The following is a 21,586-nucleotide window of genomic DNA, read 5'->3' as shown; positions in this document are numbered from 1 at the left end:
TATTAAGGTCTTTCCTTTTACTAAAGGGAAAGACCTTACTGTATTTCTTCTGATTATTATTATTCTTCTTGTTCCGCCAAACTTTGACAAAATTTCCCTCCGTAACCGTAAGACGTGTCGCTTTCATGTTCACACTTTGTATCGGTGTCATGAATACTTATCCAAAACTCACCCTGTGAGTCGAAATATTTTGTCGGTTCGGAGTAATCCCTCCGAAACCCAAAAACCTTGTTATCGTTCCAACACCGTAACCGTAATAGGTAGAAAAAAAACAAAGGGTGAAATTTGTTCAGGACCTGACCCCGGTTCTTCGTTACATTTGGATCGAAAAGATTCAACGACTCATTGGTAAGGTTATGCCCCTATGAAAATTAACCGGTGTCGGTTGGCCACCAAAACTCAGAAACCGTAAGTCGTAGACACCTAGAATCTTCACCAATCATCATCAATTTATGTATCTTTGAAAAATACCTCAAGGTCAAATTTGTATGTTGACCTTGACCTTTGACCTAACACCTTGTTATGGGATAATCTCCGGAACCATTATACTTACAGAAGTTTTATATAGTGGAAAATGTTTGGATCATTATGGCTCAACTTTGTTACATTTTGACCAAAGAGATTTGACCTTTCTATCAGGGGCATAACCCCTGTTTTAGGTTTCTGAAAACACAAAATCAGCTTTTACTATATAACCAAAGGTCCTAGACCCTTGGGGTCTTCAGCAATGGCATTGGGGAGTAATGACCTTGACAAAGGTCAAAAGGTCAAAGGTCAAGGTCATGTCCCAGATAGCGAATTTAGTGTTTTTAACCTTAAAAATGATTTTTAGTGTGTTTTCGAGCTTTTTAAGGTTGACCTTGACCTTTTCAATACATTCTACGTCTGTTGGAACATGTATTTTACATTACAAAAGGAAAGACCTCTCAATTGTTCAAGAACAATTGACAGTTTAATTATTATTATTATTATTAAGGTCTTTCCTTTTACAAAAGGGAAAGACCTTACTGTATTTCTTCTGTTTATTATTATTATTATTATTAGGTCTTTCCACTTTTCGTGGAAAGACCTTTTGTTTTTCTTCTGATTATTTTTTTTTTTTTTTTTCTTCTGCCGTCTGAGATGCTTTTTTGTTTTACAACATATCGAATTGATGTTTGGCCAACGATGTTGTTCAGTAATGGAGGTTTCAAAACTCACCCTGTGTGACCGACCACTTATTCTTATAGGAGTTATCTCCCCACGTCCCCTTTTTCTTGTTATCGCTATATCTCTAAAACCGTAAAAGATTTTTACAAACTGTTTTCACCAAATTGTTCGTCTACTCTTAAGAATGATTTGTTTTGATTTGACTGAGGTGATCAGAAGACATCTTATGGGAGTTGTTTCCCTTTGAAAATTTAAAATAAACGATATGTTGGGTTAATTTATACAGTATAAGTTGTAGAGGCCTACAGTCTTTTGATATGAAATCCTTGGTCCATATAAAGGAAATTGAGGTCAAGGTCAAAGGTCAAGGTCATGTTATAAATTTTGAATTTTGCTTGTTATCGTTATTCAAAAGAAACTGTAACATTTAATGATATGATATGTTTGCAAAATAACTGTTTACAATAAGGCGCAACTTCATATTATTCAGTCGAAGTGTTTTGGTTAACCCTTATAGGAGTTTTCTCCCCTTATGTATTTGAAATCATTATTTCTCCGTAACCATACAAGTGATTGACCTCGGACCTTCTAATTTGAGTTCACTGACCCATGACCTTGAAATTGAGGTCAAGGTCAAAGGTCAAGGTCATGATATAAATTTTGAATTTTGCTTGTTATCGTTATTCAAAAGAAACTGTAACATTTAATGATATGATATGTTTGCAAAATCACTGTTTACAATAAGGCGCAACTTCATATTATTCAGTCGAAGTGTTTTGGTTAACCCTTATAGGAGTTTTCTCCCCTTATGTATTTGAAATCATTATTTCTCCGTAACCATACAAGTGATTGACCTCGGACCTTCTAATTTGAGTTCACTGACCCATGACCTTGAAATTGAGGTCAAGGTCAAAGGTCAAGGTCATGTTTTAAATTTTGAATTTTGCTTGTTATCGTTATTCAAAAGAAACTGTTACAGTTCATGATACGATTTGTTGCCAAATTACTGTTTATAACAAGGGGCAACTTCAACCCATTTGTGTCGAAGTGTTTTTGTCAACCCTTTAAGAAGTTTTCTCCCTTTTGGTATTTGAAATCGATATTTCTCTACAACCATACAAGTAATTGACCTGGGGTCTTTTGATTTGAGATCACTGGCCTATGACCTTAAAATTGAGGTCAAAGGTCAACTTGACGTTCTAGATTTTTACCTTTGCTTTAAATTTGTTTTTGTTCATTATAAAACAATTAAGTCTTCTGCATATACCTATTAATCTTATTTTTCTATATCAGTTGAGGTACCAAATTACATCAACAAGGAGTGACCCTTTCTAACATTTTTTTCTAAATTTCATTCTAATTATCGAGGTGGAAAGACCTTCAATTGTTCTCTGAAGAATTGGTTTTTAATTAAGGTCTTTCCTTTTACAAAAGGGAAAGACCTTACTGTATTTCTTCTGTTTATTATTATTATTATTAAGGTCTTTCCTTTTACAAAAGGGAAAGACCTTACTGTATTTCTTCTGTTTATTATTATTATTATTCTTCCGCCAAACTTTGACGAAGTTAGCAGCCTAAACCGTAAGACGTGTCGCTTTCATGTTCACACTTTGTATCGGTGTCATGAATACCTATCTGGAACTCACCCTGTTAGTCGAAATATTTTGTCGGTTCGGAGTAATCCCTCCGTAACCAAAAAACCTTGTTATCGTTCCAACACCGTAACCATAATAGGTAGAAAAATAACTAAGGGTGAAATTTGTTCAGGACCAGACCCCGGTTCTTCGTTACATTTGGATCGAAAAGATTCAACGACTCATTGGTAGGGTTATGCCCCTATGAAAATTAACCGGTGTCGGTTGACCACCAAAACTCAGAAACCGTAAGTCGTAGACACCTAGGATCTTCACCAATCATCATCAATTTATGTATCTTTGAAAAATACCTCAAGGTCAAATTTGTATGTTGACCTTGACCTTTGACCTAACACCTTGTTATGGGATAATCTCAGAAACCATTATACTTACAGAAGTTTTAAATAGTGGAAAATGTTTGGGTCATTACGGCACAACTTTGTTACATTTTGACCGAAGAGATTTGACCTTTTTTTAAGGGGCATAACACCTGTTTTAGGTTTCTGGAAAGACAAAATCATCTTTTACTATATAACCAAAGGTCCTAGACCCATGGGGTCTTCGGCAATGACATTGGGGACTAATGACCTTGACAAAGGTCAAAAGGTCAAAGGTCAAGGTCATGTCCCATATAGCGAATTTGGTGTTTTTAACCTTATTTAAAGGTTTTTCAGTGTGTTTTAAAGCTTTTCAATACATTCTACGTCTATTTGAACATGTATTTTACATTACAAAAGGAAAGACCTCTCAATTGTTCAAGAACAATTGACAGTTTAATTAAGGTCTTTCCTTTTACAAAAGGGAAAGACCTTACTGTATTTCTTCTGTTTATTATTATTATTATTCTTTTTCCGCCAAACTTTGACGAAGTTAGCCTCCGTAACCGTAAGACGTGTCGCTTTCATGTTCACACTTTGTATTCGTGTCATGAATACCTATCCGGAACTCACCCTGTTAGTCGAAAAATTTTGTCGGTTCGGAGTTGTCCCTCCGAAACCAAAAAACCTTGTTATCGTTCCAACACCGTAACCGTAAAAATTAGAGAAAAAACAAAGGGTGAAATTTGTTCAGGACCAGACCCCGGTTCTTCGTTACATTTGGATCGAAAAGATTCAACGACTCATTGGTAGGGTTATGCCCCTATGAAAATTAACCGGTGTCGGTTGACCACCAAAACTCAGAAACCGTAAGTCATAGACACCTAGGATCTTCACCATTCATCATCAATTCATGTATCTTTGAAAAATACCTCAAGGTCAAATTTGTATGTTGACCTTGACCTTTGACCTATCACCTTGTTATGGGATAATCTCAGAAACCATAATACTTACAGAAGTTTTGAATAGTGGAAAATGTTTGGGTCATTACGGCGCAACTTTGTTACATTTTGACCGAAGAGATTTGACCTTTTTTTAAGGGGCATTATACCTGTTTTAGGTTTTTGGAAAGACAAAATCAGCTTTTACTATATAACCAAAGGTCCTAGACCCATGGGCTCTTCGGCAATGACCTTGGGGATTAATGACCTTGACAAAGGTCAAAAGGTCAAAGGTCAAGGTCATATCCCATATAGCGAATTTAGTGTTTTTAACCTTATTTAAAGGATTTTCAGTGTATTTTAAAGCTTTTCAATACATTCTATGTCTATTTTAACATTTATTTTACATTACAAAAGGAAAGACCTCTCAATTGTTCAAGAACAATTGACAGTTTAATTATTATTATTATTCTTTTTCCGCCAAACTTTGACAAATTTAGCCGCGTTAACCGTAAGACGTGTCGCTTTCATGTTCACACTTTGTATCGGTGTCATGAATACCTATCTGGAACTCACCCTGTTAGTCGAAATATTTTGTCGGTTCGGAGTAATCCCTCCGAAACCCAAAAACCTTGTTATCGTTCCAACACCGTAACCGTAATAGGTAGAAAAAAAACAAAGGATGAAATTTGTTCAGGACCAGACCCCGGTTCTTCGTTACATTTGAATCGAAAAGATTCAACGACTCTTTGGTAGGGTTATGCCCCTTTGAAAATTAACCGGTGTCGGTTGGCCACCAAAACTCAGAAACCGTAAGTCGTAAACACCTAGGATCTTCACCAATCATCATCAATTAATGTATCATTGAAAAATACCTCAAGGTCAAATTTGTATGTTGACCTTGACCTTTGACCTAACACCTTGTTATGGGATAATCTCAAAAACCATTTTACTTAGAGAAGTTTTAAATAGTGGAAAATGTTTGGGTCATTACAGCGCAACTTTGTTACATTTTGACCAAAGAGATTTGACCTTTCTATAAGGGGCATAACCCCTGTTTAAGGTTTCTGAAAAGACAAAATCAGCTTTTACTATATAACCAAAGGTCATAGACTCTTGGGGTCTTCAGTAATGGCATTGGGGACTAATGACCTTGACAAAGGTCAAAAGGTCAAAGGTCAAGGTCATGTCCCAAATAGCGAATTTATTGTTTTTAACCTTATATAAAGGATTTTAAGTGTGTTTTCGAGCTTTTTAAGGTTGACCTTGACCTTTTCATTACATTCTACGTCTGTTGGAACATATATTTTACATTACAAAAGGAAAGACCTCTCAATTGTTCAAGAACAATTGACAGTTTAATTAAGGTCTTTCCTTTTACTAAAGGGAAAGACCTTACTGTATTTCTTCTGATTATTATTATTATTATTATTATTATTCTTCTTGTTCCGCCAAACTTTGACAAAATTTCCCTCCGTAACCGTAAGACGTGTCGCTTTCATGTTCACACTTTGTATCGGTGTCATGAATACCTATCCGGAACTCACCCTGTGAGTCGAAATATTTCGTCGGTTCGGAGTAATCCCTCCGAAACCAAAAAACCTTGTTATCGTTCCAACACCGTAACCGTAATAGGTAGAAAAAAAATGAAGGGTGAAATTTGTTCAGGACCAGACCCCGGTTCTTCGTTACATTTGGATCGAAAAGATTCAACGACTCATTGGTAGGGTTATGCCCCTTTGAAAATTAACCGGTGTCGGTTGGCCACCAAAACTCAGAAACCGTAAGTCGTAGACACATAGGATCTTCACCAATCATCATCATTTCATGTCTCTTTAAAAAATACCTCAAGGTCAAATTTGTATGTTGACCTTGACCTTTGACCTAACACCTTGTTATGAGATAATCTCAGAAACCATTATACTTACAGAAGTTTTAAATAGTGGAAAATGTTTGGGTCATTATGGCGCAACTTTGTTACATTTTGACCAAAGAGATTTGACCTTTCTATAAGGGGCATAACCCCTGTTTTAGGTTTTTGAAAAGACAAAATCAGCTTTTACTATATAACCAAAGGTCCTAGACCCTTAAGGTCTTCAGTAATGGCATTGGGGACCAATGACCTTGACAAAGGTCAAAAGGTCAAAGGTCAAGGTCAAGTCCCAGATAGCGAATTTAGTGTTTTTAACCTTATTTAAAGGATTTTTAGTGTGTTTTCGAGCTTTTTAAGGTTGACCTTGACCTTTTCAATACATTCTACGTCTGTTGGAACATGTACTTTACATTAAAAAAGGAAAGACCTCTCAATTGTTCAAGAACAATTGACAGTTTAATTATTATTATTATTCTTCCGCCAAACTTTGACGAAGTTAGCCTCCGTAACCGTAAGACGTGTCGCTCTCATGTTCACACTTTGTATCGGTGTCATGAATACCTATCTGGAACTCACCCTGTTAGTCGAAATATTTTGTCGGTTCGGAGTTATCCCTCCGAAACCCAAAAACCTTGTTATCGTTCCAACACCGTAACCGTAATAGGAAGAAAAAAAACAAAGGGTGAAATTTGTTCAGGACCAGACCCCGGTTCTTCGTTACATTTGGATCGAAAAGATTCAACGACTCATTAGTAGGGTTATGCCCCTATGAAAATTAACCGGTGTCGGTTGACCACCAAAACTCAGAAACCGTAAGTCGTAGACACCTAGGATCTTCACCATTCATCATCATTTCATGTATCTTTGAAAAATACCTAAAGGTCAAATTTGTATGTTGACCTTGACCTTTGACCTATCACCTTGTTATGGGATAATCTCAGAAACCATAATACTTACAGAAGTTTTGAATAGTGGAAAATGTTTGGGTCATTACGGCGCAACTTTGTTACATTTTGACCGAAGATATTTGACCTTTTTTTAAGGGGCATTATACCTGTTTTATGTTTTTGGAAAGACAAAATCAGCTTTTACTATATAACCAAAGGTCCTAGACCCATGGGCTCTTCGGCAATGACATTGGGGATTAATGACCTTGACAAAGGTCAAAAGGTCAAAGGTCAAGGTCATATCCCATATAGCGAATTTAGTGTTTTTAACCTTATTTAAAGGATTTTCAGTGTGTTTTAAAGCTTTTCAATACATTCTATGTCTATTTCAACATTTATTTTACATTACAAAAGGAAAGACCTCTCAATTGTTCAAGAACAATTGACAGTTTAATTATTATTATTATTCTTCCGCCAAACTTTGACGAAGTTAGCAGCCTAAACCGTAAGACGCATCGCTTTCATGTTCACACTTTGTATCGGTGTCATGAATACCTATCTGGAACTCACCCTGTTAGTCGAAATATTTTGTCGGTTCGGAGTAATCCCTCCGAAACCCAAAAACCTTGTTATCGTTCCAACACCGTAACCATAATAGGTAGAAAAAAAACAAAGGGTGAAATTTGTTCAGGACCAGACCCCGGTTCTTCGTTACATTTGGATCGAAAAGATTCAACGACTCATTGGTAGGGTTATGCCCCTATGAAAATTAACCGGTGTCGGTGGAACACCAAAACTCAGAAACCGTAAGTCGTAGAGACCTAGGACCTTCACCAATCATCATCAATTCATGCATCTTTGAAAAAAACCTCAAGGTCAAATTTGTATGTTGACCTTGACCTTTGACCTAACACCTTGTTATGGGATAATCTCAGAAACCATTATACTTACAGAAGTTTTAAATAGTGGAAAATGTTTGGGTCATTATGGGGCAACTTTGTTACATTTTGACCAAAGAGCTTTGACCTTTCTATAAGGGGCATAACCCCTGTTTTAGGTTTCTGAAAAGACAAAATCAGCTTTTACTATATAACCAAAGGTCCTAGACCCTTGGGGTCTTCAGTAATGGCATTGGGGACTAATGACCTTGACAAAGGTCAAAAGGTCAAAGGTCAAGGTCATGTCCCAGATAGCGAATTTAGTGTTTTAACCTTATATAAAGGATTTTTAGTGTGTTTTGGAGCTTTGTAAGGTTGACCTTGACCTTTTCAATACATTCTACGTCTGTTGGAACATGTATTTTACATTACAAAAGGAAAGACCTCTCAATTGTTCAAGAACAATTGACAGTTTAATTATTATTATTATTCTTCCGCCAAACTTTGACGAAGTTAGCAGCCTAAACCGTAAGACGTGTCGCTTTCATGTTCACACTTTGTATCGGTGTCATGAATACCTATCTGGAACTCACCCTGTTAGTCGAAATATTTTGTCGGTTCGGAGTAATCCCTCCGTAACCAAAAAACCTTGTTATCGTTCCAACACCGTAACCATAATAGGTAGAAAAATAACTAAGGGTGAAATTTGTTCAGGACCAGACCCCGGTTCTTCGTTACATTTGGATCGAAAAGATTCAACGACTCATTGGTAGGGTTATGCCCCTATGAAAATTAACCGGTGTCGGTTGACCACCAAAACTCAGAAACCGTAAGTCGTAGACACCTAGGATCTTCACCAATCATCATCAATTTATGTATCTTTGAAAAATACCTCAAGGTCAAATTTGTATGTTGACCTTGACCTTTGACCTAACACCTTGTTATGGGATAATCTCAGAAACCATTATACTTACAGAAGTTTTAAATAGTGGAAAATGTTTGGGTCATTACGGCACAACTTTGTTACATTTTGACCGAAGAGATTTGACCTTTTTTTAAGGGGCATAACACCTGTTTTAGGTTTCTGGAAAGACAAAATCATCTTTTACTATATAACCAAAGGTCCTAGACCCATGGGGTCTTCGGCAATGACATTGGGGACTAATGACCTTGACAAAGGTCAAAAGGTCAAAGGTCAAGGTCATGTCCCATATAGCGAATTTGGTGTTTTTAACCTTATTTAAAGGTTTTTCAGTGTGTTTTAAAGCTTTTCAATACATTCTACGTCTATTTGAACATGTATTTTACATTACAAAAGGAAAGACCTCTCAATTGTTCAAGAACAATTGACAGTTTAATTATTATTATTATTCTTCCGCCAAACTTTGACGAAGTTAGCCTCCGTAACCGTAAGACGTGTCGCTTTCATATTCACACTTTGTATTTGTGTCATGAATACCTATCCGCAACTCACCCTGTTAGTCGAAAAATTTTGTCGGTTCGGAGTAATCCCTCCGAAACCAAAAAACCTTGTTATCGTTCCAACACCGTAACTGTAAAAGGTAGAGAAAAAACAAAGGGTGAAATTTGTTCAGGACCAGACCCCGGTTCTTCGTTACATTTGGATCGAAAAGATTTGACGACTCATTGGTAGGGTTATGCCCCTATGAAAATTAACCGGTGTCGGTTGACCACCAAAACTCAGAAACCGTAAGTCGTAGACACTTAGGATCTTCACCATTCATCATCAATTCATGTATCTTTGAAAAATACCTCAAGGTCAAATTTGTATTTTGACCTTGACCTTTGACCTAACACCTTGTTATGGGATAATCTCAGAAACTATTATAATTACAGAAGTTTTGAATAAAGGAAAATGTTTGGGTCATTACGGCGCAACTTTGTTACATTTTGACCGAAGAGATTTGACATATTTTTAAGGGGCATAACACCTGTTTTAGGTTTCTGGAAAGACAAAATCAGCTTTTACTTTATAACAAAAGGTCCTAGACCCATGGGGTCTTCAATAATGACATTGGGGACTAATGACCTTGAACAAGGTCAAAAGGTCAAAGGTCAAGGTCATGTCCCATATAGCGAATTGAATGTTTTTAACCTTATTTAATGGATTTTCAGTGTGTTTTAAAGCTTTTCAATACATTCTACGTCTATTGGAACATGTTTTTTACAATACAAAAGGAAAGACCTCTCAATTGTTCAAGAACAATTGACAGTTTAATTCATACTGTATTGCTACACGGGTTTACCTAGCGAAGTGCCGTACGAATATAGCCTCTGCATAATTCAAATGCATAGCTTTCCTATTTATATCATATAACATGTATAAAACAATAAGGAGATGTGGTATGACATCCAATGAGTCAACTACCCGCCACTGGTTAAATGAAGTCGATGTCAGCAATAACTATTAACAACCAAACTCTTTTCAACAATTAAAGGGACAAAAACATAATATGTAGGCCACAAAAACCCCGATATGAAAAATGCAAAACATTTCCAACGAGAAAAACAACAGCCTTATTAATGAAAAACCTAGTTACGAAAAACAAATACATGTTGTGAAGCGACAGACTTGAACCAAAGCGAATAACAACCAGTAAACTATTTGTCCAATAATACAAAACTTTGGAGTTTTTAATCGGATACATTATTTTGGGGGGGGGGGGGGGGGGGGGGGGCTAAGTGAAAGCATAGAGCTGACCAAGTGCGAGATCTTCCTGGATAATCATTGAGGTCGTTTAAGCATCCCTTGCAGTAGACTTCCGTAAAATTAAAACAAAATCTTTAAAATGCTATCGAAATGTATTAAAAATCTGAACTCATTTCACCTCTCATTCAACTAAACATTAAGTTACAGTTACAAGTGCCACAAAACTTTCCTGACCTCTTTTCTTTAACCGTAATGATATATTCTACTCATTCATAATCTTGAATTGAGACTTGGGAATAAAACGTTACTTCAAAATTACATTGTTATTCTCTAATTTGAAATGATGCACACAGGCACAATAAAAGAAAACAAATTTGCTATCTCTTCGAAATTGGAATTTGAAAAAAGAAGAAATGACGTGTTATATTTTTATCATACATGAATCATGTGTATTTGTTCTTTCAATTTCAATTTGACATAGTTTTTACATATTCTAAGATAAATGTTTAGAGTTATCACTTTTTAGTTTACTATGAGTATTTTTTGGGGGCCTAATTTGATATTTTTCGTCTTAGTTCTTCCGACTTGTAAGTGTTGCCCTAGACTAGTGGTCAAATTATATTCTCTTGGTATCGTCTTATTTTCTAAATGGATATAAAACATGTCCTAAAATTTTCATTTGCACAAAATACGAACATGTCAACATTTTTTTAATCAAATAATTAATTTCACATGTCATTCATTCAGTAACCTAAAACTTTATGATGACGGTACTGTGTGTTTTCGTTCAAAACTACGGCTTTTAAAATGATATTGTTGGGTCAATTCAGGTTTCATTTTAATTAATTTGATATCAATATAAGTAAAATCGTCACATGTTTATTTATTTATAATTCTGTTGTGAGGCGTTTTTACAATCTGTTGATATCATAAGTTTTACACGAAATGCTTTTCATGTCCCATGCGTCTAAAAAAATCAACTGGTATTAAAGTCAGGCTGCATGAAACAATAAAATGCTTTGATTTCTAACTGCAGTAATTGAGATAATTTCTCATGATTAGGTTTTTTAAGACAGCACGGGCGTGCTTGTTGGATATATGATAGACCGCACAAAGTATTTTCTCTTTCGTCTGTCCATTCTTGGCGTAAGGGAGATAACTTGCGTAACTAACGTCGAACGTTATTTATCCCGTATTCCGCTAGGGGCGTGCAATTACGTACACTTCGCCTTAAGAACTTTCATTTGGGAAAATCCCCCGCAAATAATGACAGTAAGCAGGTATGCAAATTGTAGGACAGAAAGTAACAGGACATAAATCATGTAAATACGTGTTATTTTATATTTTTTAATTTGATTTTTTTTTTATACAAAAATAAGGCATGGGGTATGTGACGTCTCAGTTCAATGATAACTTGATATTATTACATTGGTTGCAATAAATTACATTGGTTTCCCAGTTAGATAAAAACCGATAATTTCACATGTGAAATAAACGTGGTTATTTCACTCTCTGACGTCATACAACAATAGGCGTTGTCAAGACGTCGATAACGTCGGGTCAAAACAAATTGTGAATGCGTAGGAAAAACATATAGTTCCTTAAATTTTCTACATTAATTTCATAAAAAAAAGCCATTAGTCAATCTAATAAAAAGTATAACTAATCGCCGTATTTGAATATAAAAAATAAGACAACTTGTGATCAAACGCTGCTATGGATTAAACTCGTGCTGCGCACTCGTTTAATCCATGCGTCATTCGGTCACGCGTTGTCTTATTTGTGAAATTCAAATACGGCGATTAGTTATACTATAAATATCATACATATGAAAATAGAAACAAACGAAAAGGAAAAAAATATAATCATAATTGTCGTTTTCTCTAATAAAAAAAAGTTAAGCGTCTGTCTTATTTTGGAATCAATTAGGTATTTTTTACAAATTTCATTTAACAGTTATGGGCTTATGTATTTTTAGTTGAGAAACTTAACAAAACATGAACAAAGCCTTTTTTATCATGTTTATAGTTGGTTTGGAATACTGCTTCAAGTTGGTATGCAAAATTGAAAATTGGATAATTATTTCTTTGATTACGTTTATTAGAATACTTTGATTGGTAATCATAAGCATATATAATAATGAATTTCTACTAAGAAAATAATTTGTGATCAAAACTATTTATAATACTTATTTTCTACTAAGGAAACAATTTGTTTTGAAATCTATTTGACAACATGTTTGATGAAGTTATTCATTTTTAGCTCACCTGGCCGGAAGAGCAAATTGAGCTTTTCTCATCACTTTACGTCCGTTGTCTGTCGTCGTCGTGGTCCGTCGTCGTTAACTTTTACAAAAATCTTCTCCTCTGAAACTACTGGGCCAAATTAAACCAACATGACCAAGCTTGGCTACAATCATCATTTGGGTATCTAGTTTGAAAAATGTGTCCAGTGACTGGGCCAACCAACCAAGATGGCCACCATGGCTAAAAATAGAACATAGGGGTAAAATGTAGATTTTGGCTGATATCTCTGAAACCAAAGAATATAGAGCAAATCTAACATGGGATAAAACTGTTTATCAGGTCAAGATCTATCTGCTCTGCAATTTTCAGATGAATCTGAGAACCTGTTGTTGGGTTGCTGCCCCTAAATTGGTAATTTTAAGGAAATTTTGCCATTTTTGGTTATTACCTTGAATATTATTATAGATAGAGATAAACTGTAAACAGCAATAATGGAGTGGAACGTCATTTGTACTGGGTTTATACATATAAAACATAATGCTAAAATGGTAATGCTTCAGTTGTACAATCCCAAAGAAAGGGTGTCATGTGAGAAATTTTAATTTCACAGTATGGGCATTATGGCATGTATATTAGGTATGGATTATTTGATTACCAACAGAGACATATTGTATTATATATCTCTGTTACCAAGTAAATCACACACAGGCACTTGTTTCTGTCAATGGGGGCTTTACTATCCACACTCTTTTTGTTGTTGCTTTTGCAATATATATGATGGAAAATTATAATAGATAAAAATACACTTTAAGGGGGCTCGCGGATCTAAATCATTTTTTTTATTTAATATAATAATTCGCTATATTTTTCTATAAATATATTTTATCTTATACTTAATAGAAAAATGAAATAAAACAATGGAAAAAATGAATGGGGTCACTGTTCATTTACGCTCACAATCTGCCTTCGAAAGAAGCATACATTTTTGTTAATGTCCTTTTTAGCTCACCTGGCCCCGAAGGGCCAAGTGAGCTTTTCTCATCACTTGGCGTCCGTCGTCCGTCGTCGTCGTCCGTCGTCGTTAACTTTTAAAAAATCTTCTCCTCTGAAACTACTCGGCCAAATCAAACCAAACTTGGCCACAATCATCATTGGGGTATCTAGTTTAAAAAATGTGTGGTGTGACCCGGTCAACCAACCAAGATGGCCGCCACGGCTAAAAATAGAACATAGGGGTAAAATGCAGTTTTTGGCTTATAACTCAAAAACCAAAGCATTTAGAGCAAATCTGACAAGGGTAAAAATGTTTATCAGGTCAAGATCTATCTGCCCTGAAATTTTCAGATGAATCGGTCAATCGGTTGTTGGGTTGCTGCCCCTGAATTGGTATTTTTGAAGAAATTTTGCTGTTTTTGGTTATTATCTTGAATATTATTATAGTTAGAGATAAACTGTAAACAGCAATAATGTTCAGCAAAGTAAGATCTACAAATAAGTCAACATGACAAAAATGGTCAGTTGACCCGTTTAGGAGTTATTGCCCTTTATAGTCAATTTTTAACCATTTTTCGTTAATTAAAGTAATCTTTTACAAAAATCTTCTCCTCTGAAACTACTTGGCCAAATTAATCCAAACTTGGTCACAATCATCTTTGGGGTATCTAGTTTGAAATTTGTGTGGCGTGACCTGGTCAACCAACCAAGATGGCCGCCACGGCTAAAAATAGAACAAAGGGGTAAAATGCAGTTTTTGGCTTATAACTCAAAAACCAAAGCATTTTGAGGAAGTCTGACATGGGATAAAAATGTTTATCAGGTCAAGATCTATCTGCTCTAAAATTTTCAGATGAATCGGTCAATCGGTTGTTGGGTTGCTGCCCCTGAATTGATAATTTTGAGGAAATCTTGCTGTTTTTGGTTATTATCTTGAATATTATTATAGATAGAGATAAACTGTAAACAGCAATAATGTTCAGCAAAGTCAGATCTACAAATAAGTCAACATGACCAAAATGGTCAGTTGACCCGTTTAGGAGTTATTGCCCTTTATAGTCAATTTTTAACCATTTTTCGTAAATTAAAGTAATCTTTTACAAAAATCTTCTCCTCTGAAACTACTTGGCCAAATTAATCCAAACTTGGCCACAATCATCTTTGGGGTATCTAGTTTAAAAAATGTGTGGCGTGACCTGGTCAACCAACCAAGATGGCCGCCACCGCTAAAAATAGAACATAGGGGTAAAATGCAGTTTTTGGCTTATAACTCAAAAACCAAAGCATTTTTAGGGAAATCTGACATGGGATAAAAATGTTTATCAGGTCAAGAACTATCTGCCCTGAAATTTTCAGATGAATCGGTCAATCGGTTGTTGGGTTGCTGCCCCTGAATTGGTAATTTTGAGGAAATTTTGCTGTTTTTGGTTATTATCTTGAATATTATTATAGATAGAGATAAACTGTAAACAGCAATAATGTTCAGCAAAGTCAGATCTACAAATAAGTCAACATGACCAAAATGGTCAGTTGACCCCTTTAGGAGTTATTGCCCTTTATAGTCAATCTTTAACCATTTTTCATAAATCTAAGTAATCTTTTACAAAATCTCCACTGAAACTACTAGGCCACAATCATCTTTGGGGTATCTAGTTTGAAAAATGTGTCCGATGACATGGCCATTCAACCAAGATGGTCGCCACGGCTAAAAATAGAACATAGGGGTAAAATGCAGTTTTTTGCTTATAACTATGAAACCAAAGCATATAGAGCAAATCTGACAAGAAGTTAAATTGTTAATCAAGTCAATATCTATCTGCCCTGAATTTTTCAGATGAATTGGACAACTGGTTGTTGGGTTGCTGCCCTCCAATTGGTAATTTTTAAAGAAATTTTGCCGTTTTTGGTTATCTTGAATACTATTATAGATAGCGATAAACTGTAAACAGCAATAATGTTCAGCAAAGTAAGATCTACAAATAAGTCAACATGACCTAAATGGTCAATTGACCCCTTAAGGAGTTATTGCCCTTTATAGTCAATTTTTAACAATTTTCATTAATTTGGTAAATTTATGTAAATTTTTACCAAATATAGTTCTCTGTTACTAATGGGCAAAGTTCATGATAGATATAATTGTAAGAAGCAAAATCGTTCAGTAAAGTAAGAACTTCAAACACATCACCATCACCAAAATACAATTTTGTCATGAATCCATTTGTGTCCTTTGTTTAATATGCACATAGACCAAGGTGAGCGACACAGGCTCTTTAGAGCCTCTAGTTTATTAATCTTATTATCAAATTTCTGCCTACAATTTGGAAAATTATCATGAATATAATAGATAGGTAGAAATTGTAAACAGCAAAAATAATTACATATAATAAGATCTACAAAAAAAAAACCCAATGAAATTCAAACCATCAGGTGACTTCTTACAGGAGTTATTGCCCTTTAAATTTCATTTTTGACTTATTTGTAAATTTTTGACTTTTATCTTGAAAACCATTTGAAAACTATAATCTATAGATAAGTAAAATTTGTAAACAACAAAAATTATCAACAATACAAGGCCTATACAAAAGAATTATATGTCTGAAAACATTGGTTGACTCCTTTTTAGAATTATTGCCCTTAAATGAAGAAATTGACTTATTCACTAGTTTTTATGCCCCACCTTCAATAGTAGAGGGCATTATGTTTTCTGGTCTGTGCCTCTGTTCGTCAGTCTGCGTCCGTTTGTCCGTCTGTGCGTCCGTTCGCTTCAGGTTAAAGTTTTTGGTCAAGGTAGTTTTTGAAGAAGTTGAAGTCTAATCAACTTGAAACTTAGTACACATGTTCCCTATGATATGATCTTTCTAATTTTAATTCCAAATTAAAGTTTTGACCCCAGTTTCACGGTCCACTGAACATAGAAATGATAGTGCGAGTGGGGCATCTGTGTACTTGTTGTCCATTATCTTGAAAACACAGAAAAGTAGATACTGTGAACAACAAAAATGATCAGATATTTAAGGTCAACAAAAATTCATACATGACCGTAGCTATTAGATAATTACTTATAGGAGTGTTTGCCCTTAAAAGGCAAATTTGTTTAGAATTTCAGAGTATTTGCCTCTTATCTTGAAAACTATAAAAGATAAATAGAAACTGTTATCCTAAAAAATGATAGGTATATAAACATGATATAAGAATGCCAATATGACAGAAACCATTGGCTGACCCCTTATAAAAGACAATTTTTTTACTAACTTTTAAGTTTTTGACATTAATTTCAATTTTGGAATCGATAGTATATAGGGAAACTAAAAAGAAGAAAAAAATATCAGCAATACAAGGTCAACAAGAAAGAGATTTTAGTCGTGTATTATATTGCAGTCTACAATGTTGGAGAAAGGTCATTTTTGGAATTTTGCATAGCTCCAGTTGAGTGACACAGATTCTTAACAGCCTCCAGTTCGCCATGGCATTGTCAGACTCTCAGACTGATGAGTATTGAATATCCCCTTGCTATCTTCCGCCTTTTACTTAAATCTTAAAATACTGTGTTGTTCATTCATTGTCTAACATGTCTAATTTGATATATACATAATGTAATTCTATTTATGACGTATTATGCCCTTTTGGTACCTTTTGGTACGTATACAGTTGTTCAAGTTGTTCTGTGTTTTGGAATAATGCCAATATTTCAACAACGAAGAATTACTCCTACAATTGACGGTCAGGGTTACTACTTGTACAAGTTATTTTTATTCACTTGAAGAAGTAAAAAAAAATATACACATATAAGCAAGGATTTGTATAGTTAACTATACAAATCCTTAATATAAGTAAATAAATAATGTTTGAATAATTTCCCCTTAATTTTCTCAAAAATTTACTTGCATAAGTAAATTTTTCTTACAATCCCACAAAAGTTATCAAGTTTTGAGATGTAAATTCATACCTTAAACATGTTAAATGATTTTTCCCAGGTTTGTTCATTTTTTTTTATTAGAGTTCATTATGTTTCATCTCATTTTAAATTCAACAAAGAAACTGATTGTGCAAAGATCTTAAGTATTTGCACAAGGCCTTCAAAAATGCTCCTTGGGGGCTTGTAAATGAGCAGTGAACATTCTGATGATAACAGACAAATGGCATTTTCATTGTCCATGAAATTACACTTAAATGATTGATAAAAACATCTGCAAAGGGCAGATAATTTAAAAGTCTATTAGAGCAAAGAAATCATAAGAATTCAATAAAAGAAGATAGGATGACTTTTTTACTTCTACAAGTAAAAAAATCTGAACGTCTTAAGGACATAACTTAAATAACTTCACTTGTATAAGTATCCTACAAATTGACTTATATAAGTATATTAATATGACTTCTTCAAGTAATTAAAAATAACTTGTACAAGTAGTACCCCTTACTGATTGACTTTAACAAAACAGCCAATCACAGCTGGAAAACAAATTATGTGTGTGAAAGAGGAAGAGAATATTTCATTCATGCCTTTCTTATATTTCAGTTTTAAATAAACACAAAGTTAAACTACAAAAGAATTACAAGATGTTTGTCCATGGTGTTGACTCCAAAACAGACATAGCTGACCACCTGTATCAGTCTGATGTTTTAAGTACTGAAGAAAAAGAGGAAATTTGTAATTCTTCTCTCACTCAACAGGAAAGTAATAGACTTTTATACAACAAATTGATTCGCAAAGGTGGAGATGCATACACACACCTTCTTGAAGCTGTACGACACGGAAAATACCCGGATGTTGCTTCAGAAATGGAGAAGACAGAATTGTCAGATCAAGAAATACAATTGTGTCAAATAGGTAATTATAGCAGATTCTGAAATTAATATTGTCATGATTGTACCTGATGTACTTAGATGATTCCAATATATCATAAATTTCACATAGTTTTTAAATTATTATAAAAATCTGCCCATTTTCTTATACATCAGAGCATATTGCATGTATTGATTGTATCTATTCAGAGGCGGAATTTAAGGGGGGAGGGGACCAGCCCCTACTCTCCCTTTTTGTGAGAAAAATTTGGTTGATTATTTAGGTAATCACTGAAGCATGACTGGAGTGGGCCCCCCTCTCAGGCAGTCAGTGCCCCCTCCCATTATATTAATCGGACACTTAATATATGCGAAAAAAAAAGTATACAATTCAACGAAAAAAGACACGTTTTCATCAATATATGTTTAACTGTAAGAGGAATGATCTAGTGTTGGAAACAAACATCTTGCTAAATCAGAAAAGAGAGAGAGGAACTATTAAAAAACTGGTTGTTAATTATTGTTGAGCCTGCGACTTCTGTTGCAGAAAGCTTGACATAGGGATAGTGATCTGGCGGCAGCGGCGTAAGGTAACTTCTTAAAAGCTTAATATTTCAGAAAGTAGAAGACCTGGATCCTTCCTACTTTGTATATAGATGCCTTATAATGTTATGAATGTCACTTCTCCCTATAATTCTGAAGTAGTGTGAGCCCTGGCCTTATGTTACGAAGTTTCCGTCCGTCATATGTCCTTAGCTCCATTGTCCATTGTCCTTGACCTCATTTTCATTGTTCAGTGACTACTGGAAAAAAAGTTAAGAATTTTAGTATTCTTTATTTCTCTCTTAATATGAGTAATAGTATAACTCTATGCACGTGAGTTCCTTGCAAGGTCCTCATGACCGTCAGACAGTTTTCACTTGACCTCGACCATTGAATGGATCAGTGAACAAGGTTAAGTTTTCGTGGTCAAGTCCATTTCTCATATACTATAAGCAATATAGGTCTACTATATTTGACGTCTGGAATGATTGTAAGGTGTACATGTCCAACTGGCAGGTGTCATGAGACATTGACCTTATTTTCATGGTTCAGTGGTTATACATGTAGTTAGGTTTTTGTGTTTTGGTCTGTTTTTCTTAAACTGTATGCAATAGGTCTACTATATTTGGTGTATGGAATGATTGTAAGGTGTACATGTCCAACTGGCAGGTGTCATCTGACCTTGACCTAATTTTCATGGTTCAGTGGTTAAAGTTAAGTTTTTGTGTCTTTTCTGTTTTTCTAACACTGTATACAATAGGTCAACTGTATCATGTATATTTGGTGTTGGAACATATTTTAAGATGTTCATGTCAGTGTCTTAGATACTATGTGCGATAGGTCAACTATATTTAAAGCATACTTGGTGTATGTAATGATTGCAAGGTGTACATGTATTTCCAGTTTGGTTTATCTGACCTTGACCTTATGTTTTTGGATCTTATTAAGTGTATGTGATAGTTGTAGTTGAGCTTTATATTTAGCACTATCAACATAAAATCAATGGTTAGTAAAGAAGGTGAGTCATTTCAGCGTGCTCTTGTATTTAAAATTTTCTGGAAAATCCATTTAAAATCAAGGACAAATAATTATATTGAATTTGAAAGTTATGTTTTATACCCCCACTTTAACATAAAGTGGGGGTATACTGTTTTACCTCTGCCTGTCTGACCGTCCTTCCTTCCATCCGTCCATCTGTCCATCTGTCAGTCCGTCCCATCAATATTTGTCTTCGCATCTTTCTAAGGAACTACATTACAAGGATTTCTGAAATTTGGTTTCAAGGTTTATATGAGTCAGCTATACCATATGATGTGTTTTCAGATTCATCACTCAATAACTTCCTGTTTACCTTATACTTTTAGCGAGCCGGGGTATCATTAGTGAGCAGTAGCTCACAGATTCACTTGTTTGTTTTTCCCAAGAAAATAAGGCCTGCAATATGTGACCCCTTATTTTATTTGATATTTCAAAGGTATTTTGAAAAGCAATCACCTCATTGACTTTAAAATTAAAAAGAATTATTACACTTATAGAATAACTGTGATTTCGTAAATTTCAATGTATTTTAACAAAAAAAATATGGTCCCAAACTTCCAGTTTTTATACTAAATTTTGAAAGTTCATTGACAAAAAAGTCTTACAGAAGACTAAGAAAAATCTATCGGCCAATATTTAGACACCCCATCTACCTTAACCATGTTAACTGCTAATAGTAATTTATTAATTCTTTTAACATTTTCGTCAGTTGTGTTCAATTTGTTAAATCTACAAGTTTGTAAAATTATTGATAAAAAAATGACTGGCGATATAAATATTGTTTTTTCTTTACCTTTATGACAAAATTATGCTGTACAATGTTGGGTTTCAGTTATAGAAATATTTAGACTATAAAACATCTAGACAGTTTGTCTTTTTTCAGGAATGAAGAAACTTAAAGACAGACACGAGAAAAAAGGTAACCATAAAATATAGTTCACCGAACTTCACGCAAGACTGAACGATGTATATTTTTTCATATTGATGTTAATTGTCTTTTAGCAGTTTTACCCTTAGTGTGATAATCTACAGCTTCATTTAGTCCACTACTGACGAAGTCGAAGGGGACTTAAGTTTGCACTCCATCCATCCGTCTGTATGTCTGTCTGTTTGTCTGTCTGTCTGTCTGTCTGTCTGTCTGTCTGTCTGTCTGTGTCTGTCTGTCTTTCTCTGTCTGTCTGTCTGTCTGTCCGTCAGTCAAATCAGTTTACCACCCTTTTTTCATAGTGCTTGAAGATATTGATTTGATAATTGGTATATAGTTTTATCATGACAAGTTACAGATCCAAGTTCGAATTTTGTTCAGAGTAATTATGGTCCTTGGAAAAAATTCACTCAAATAATCAGTTTTTGTCTCGCCTTGATGGAGTCAAAAAGAGAGACAAAGGTATGCTGTTTTCGGCGACGGGATGGCGTTGTCAACAATGTATTAGTTTTTGATTAGGTCTAGTTTATAGTGAACCACTAGTGTTAGGTCAATGCTATTTGGTACTATACAGTTGTATTATCATTAGCACATCTTGTTGCCATAGAAATTGTCATGGTCTATCGAAACTTTTGCTATTTTTACATGTATTAGTTTGTGATTAGGTCAGTGTATGGGAAACCACTAGTGGAAGGTCAATGGTATTTGG

At 34.7% G+C, this 21,586-nt stretch overlaps 1 protein-coding gene across 1 annotated transcript in view; it reads left to right on the top strand.

Annotated features, from left to right (window-relative positions):
* Window positions 1–21,586, top strand: part of LOC134727769 (uncharacterized) — a 65,303-nt gene that overhangs the window by 39,521 nt on the left and 4,196 nt on the right. The window contains exons 7-8 of the mRNA XM_063592156.1: window positions 18,106–18,417; window positions 20,836–20,871. Of these exons, the coding sequence (XP_063448226.1) occupies window positions 18,106–18,417; window positions 20,836–20,871 (348 nt within the window). The remainder of the gene's footprint in view (window positions 1–18,105; window positions 18,418–20,835; window positions 20,872–21,586) is intronic.

This window comes from Mytilus trossulus, chromosome 8, assembly GCF_036588685.1.
Source record: "Mytilus trossulus isolate FHL-02 chromosome 8, PNRI_Mtr1.1.1.hap1, whole genome shotgun sequence".
NCBI classification, from domain to species: Eukaryota; Metazoa; Mollusca; class Bivalvia; order Mytilida; family Mytilidae; genus Mytilus; species Mytilus trossulus.
Note: the sequence above shows the minus strand (reverse complement) of the source record. Positions and strands in the feature narration are given on the sequence as shown.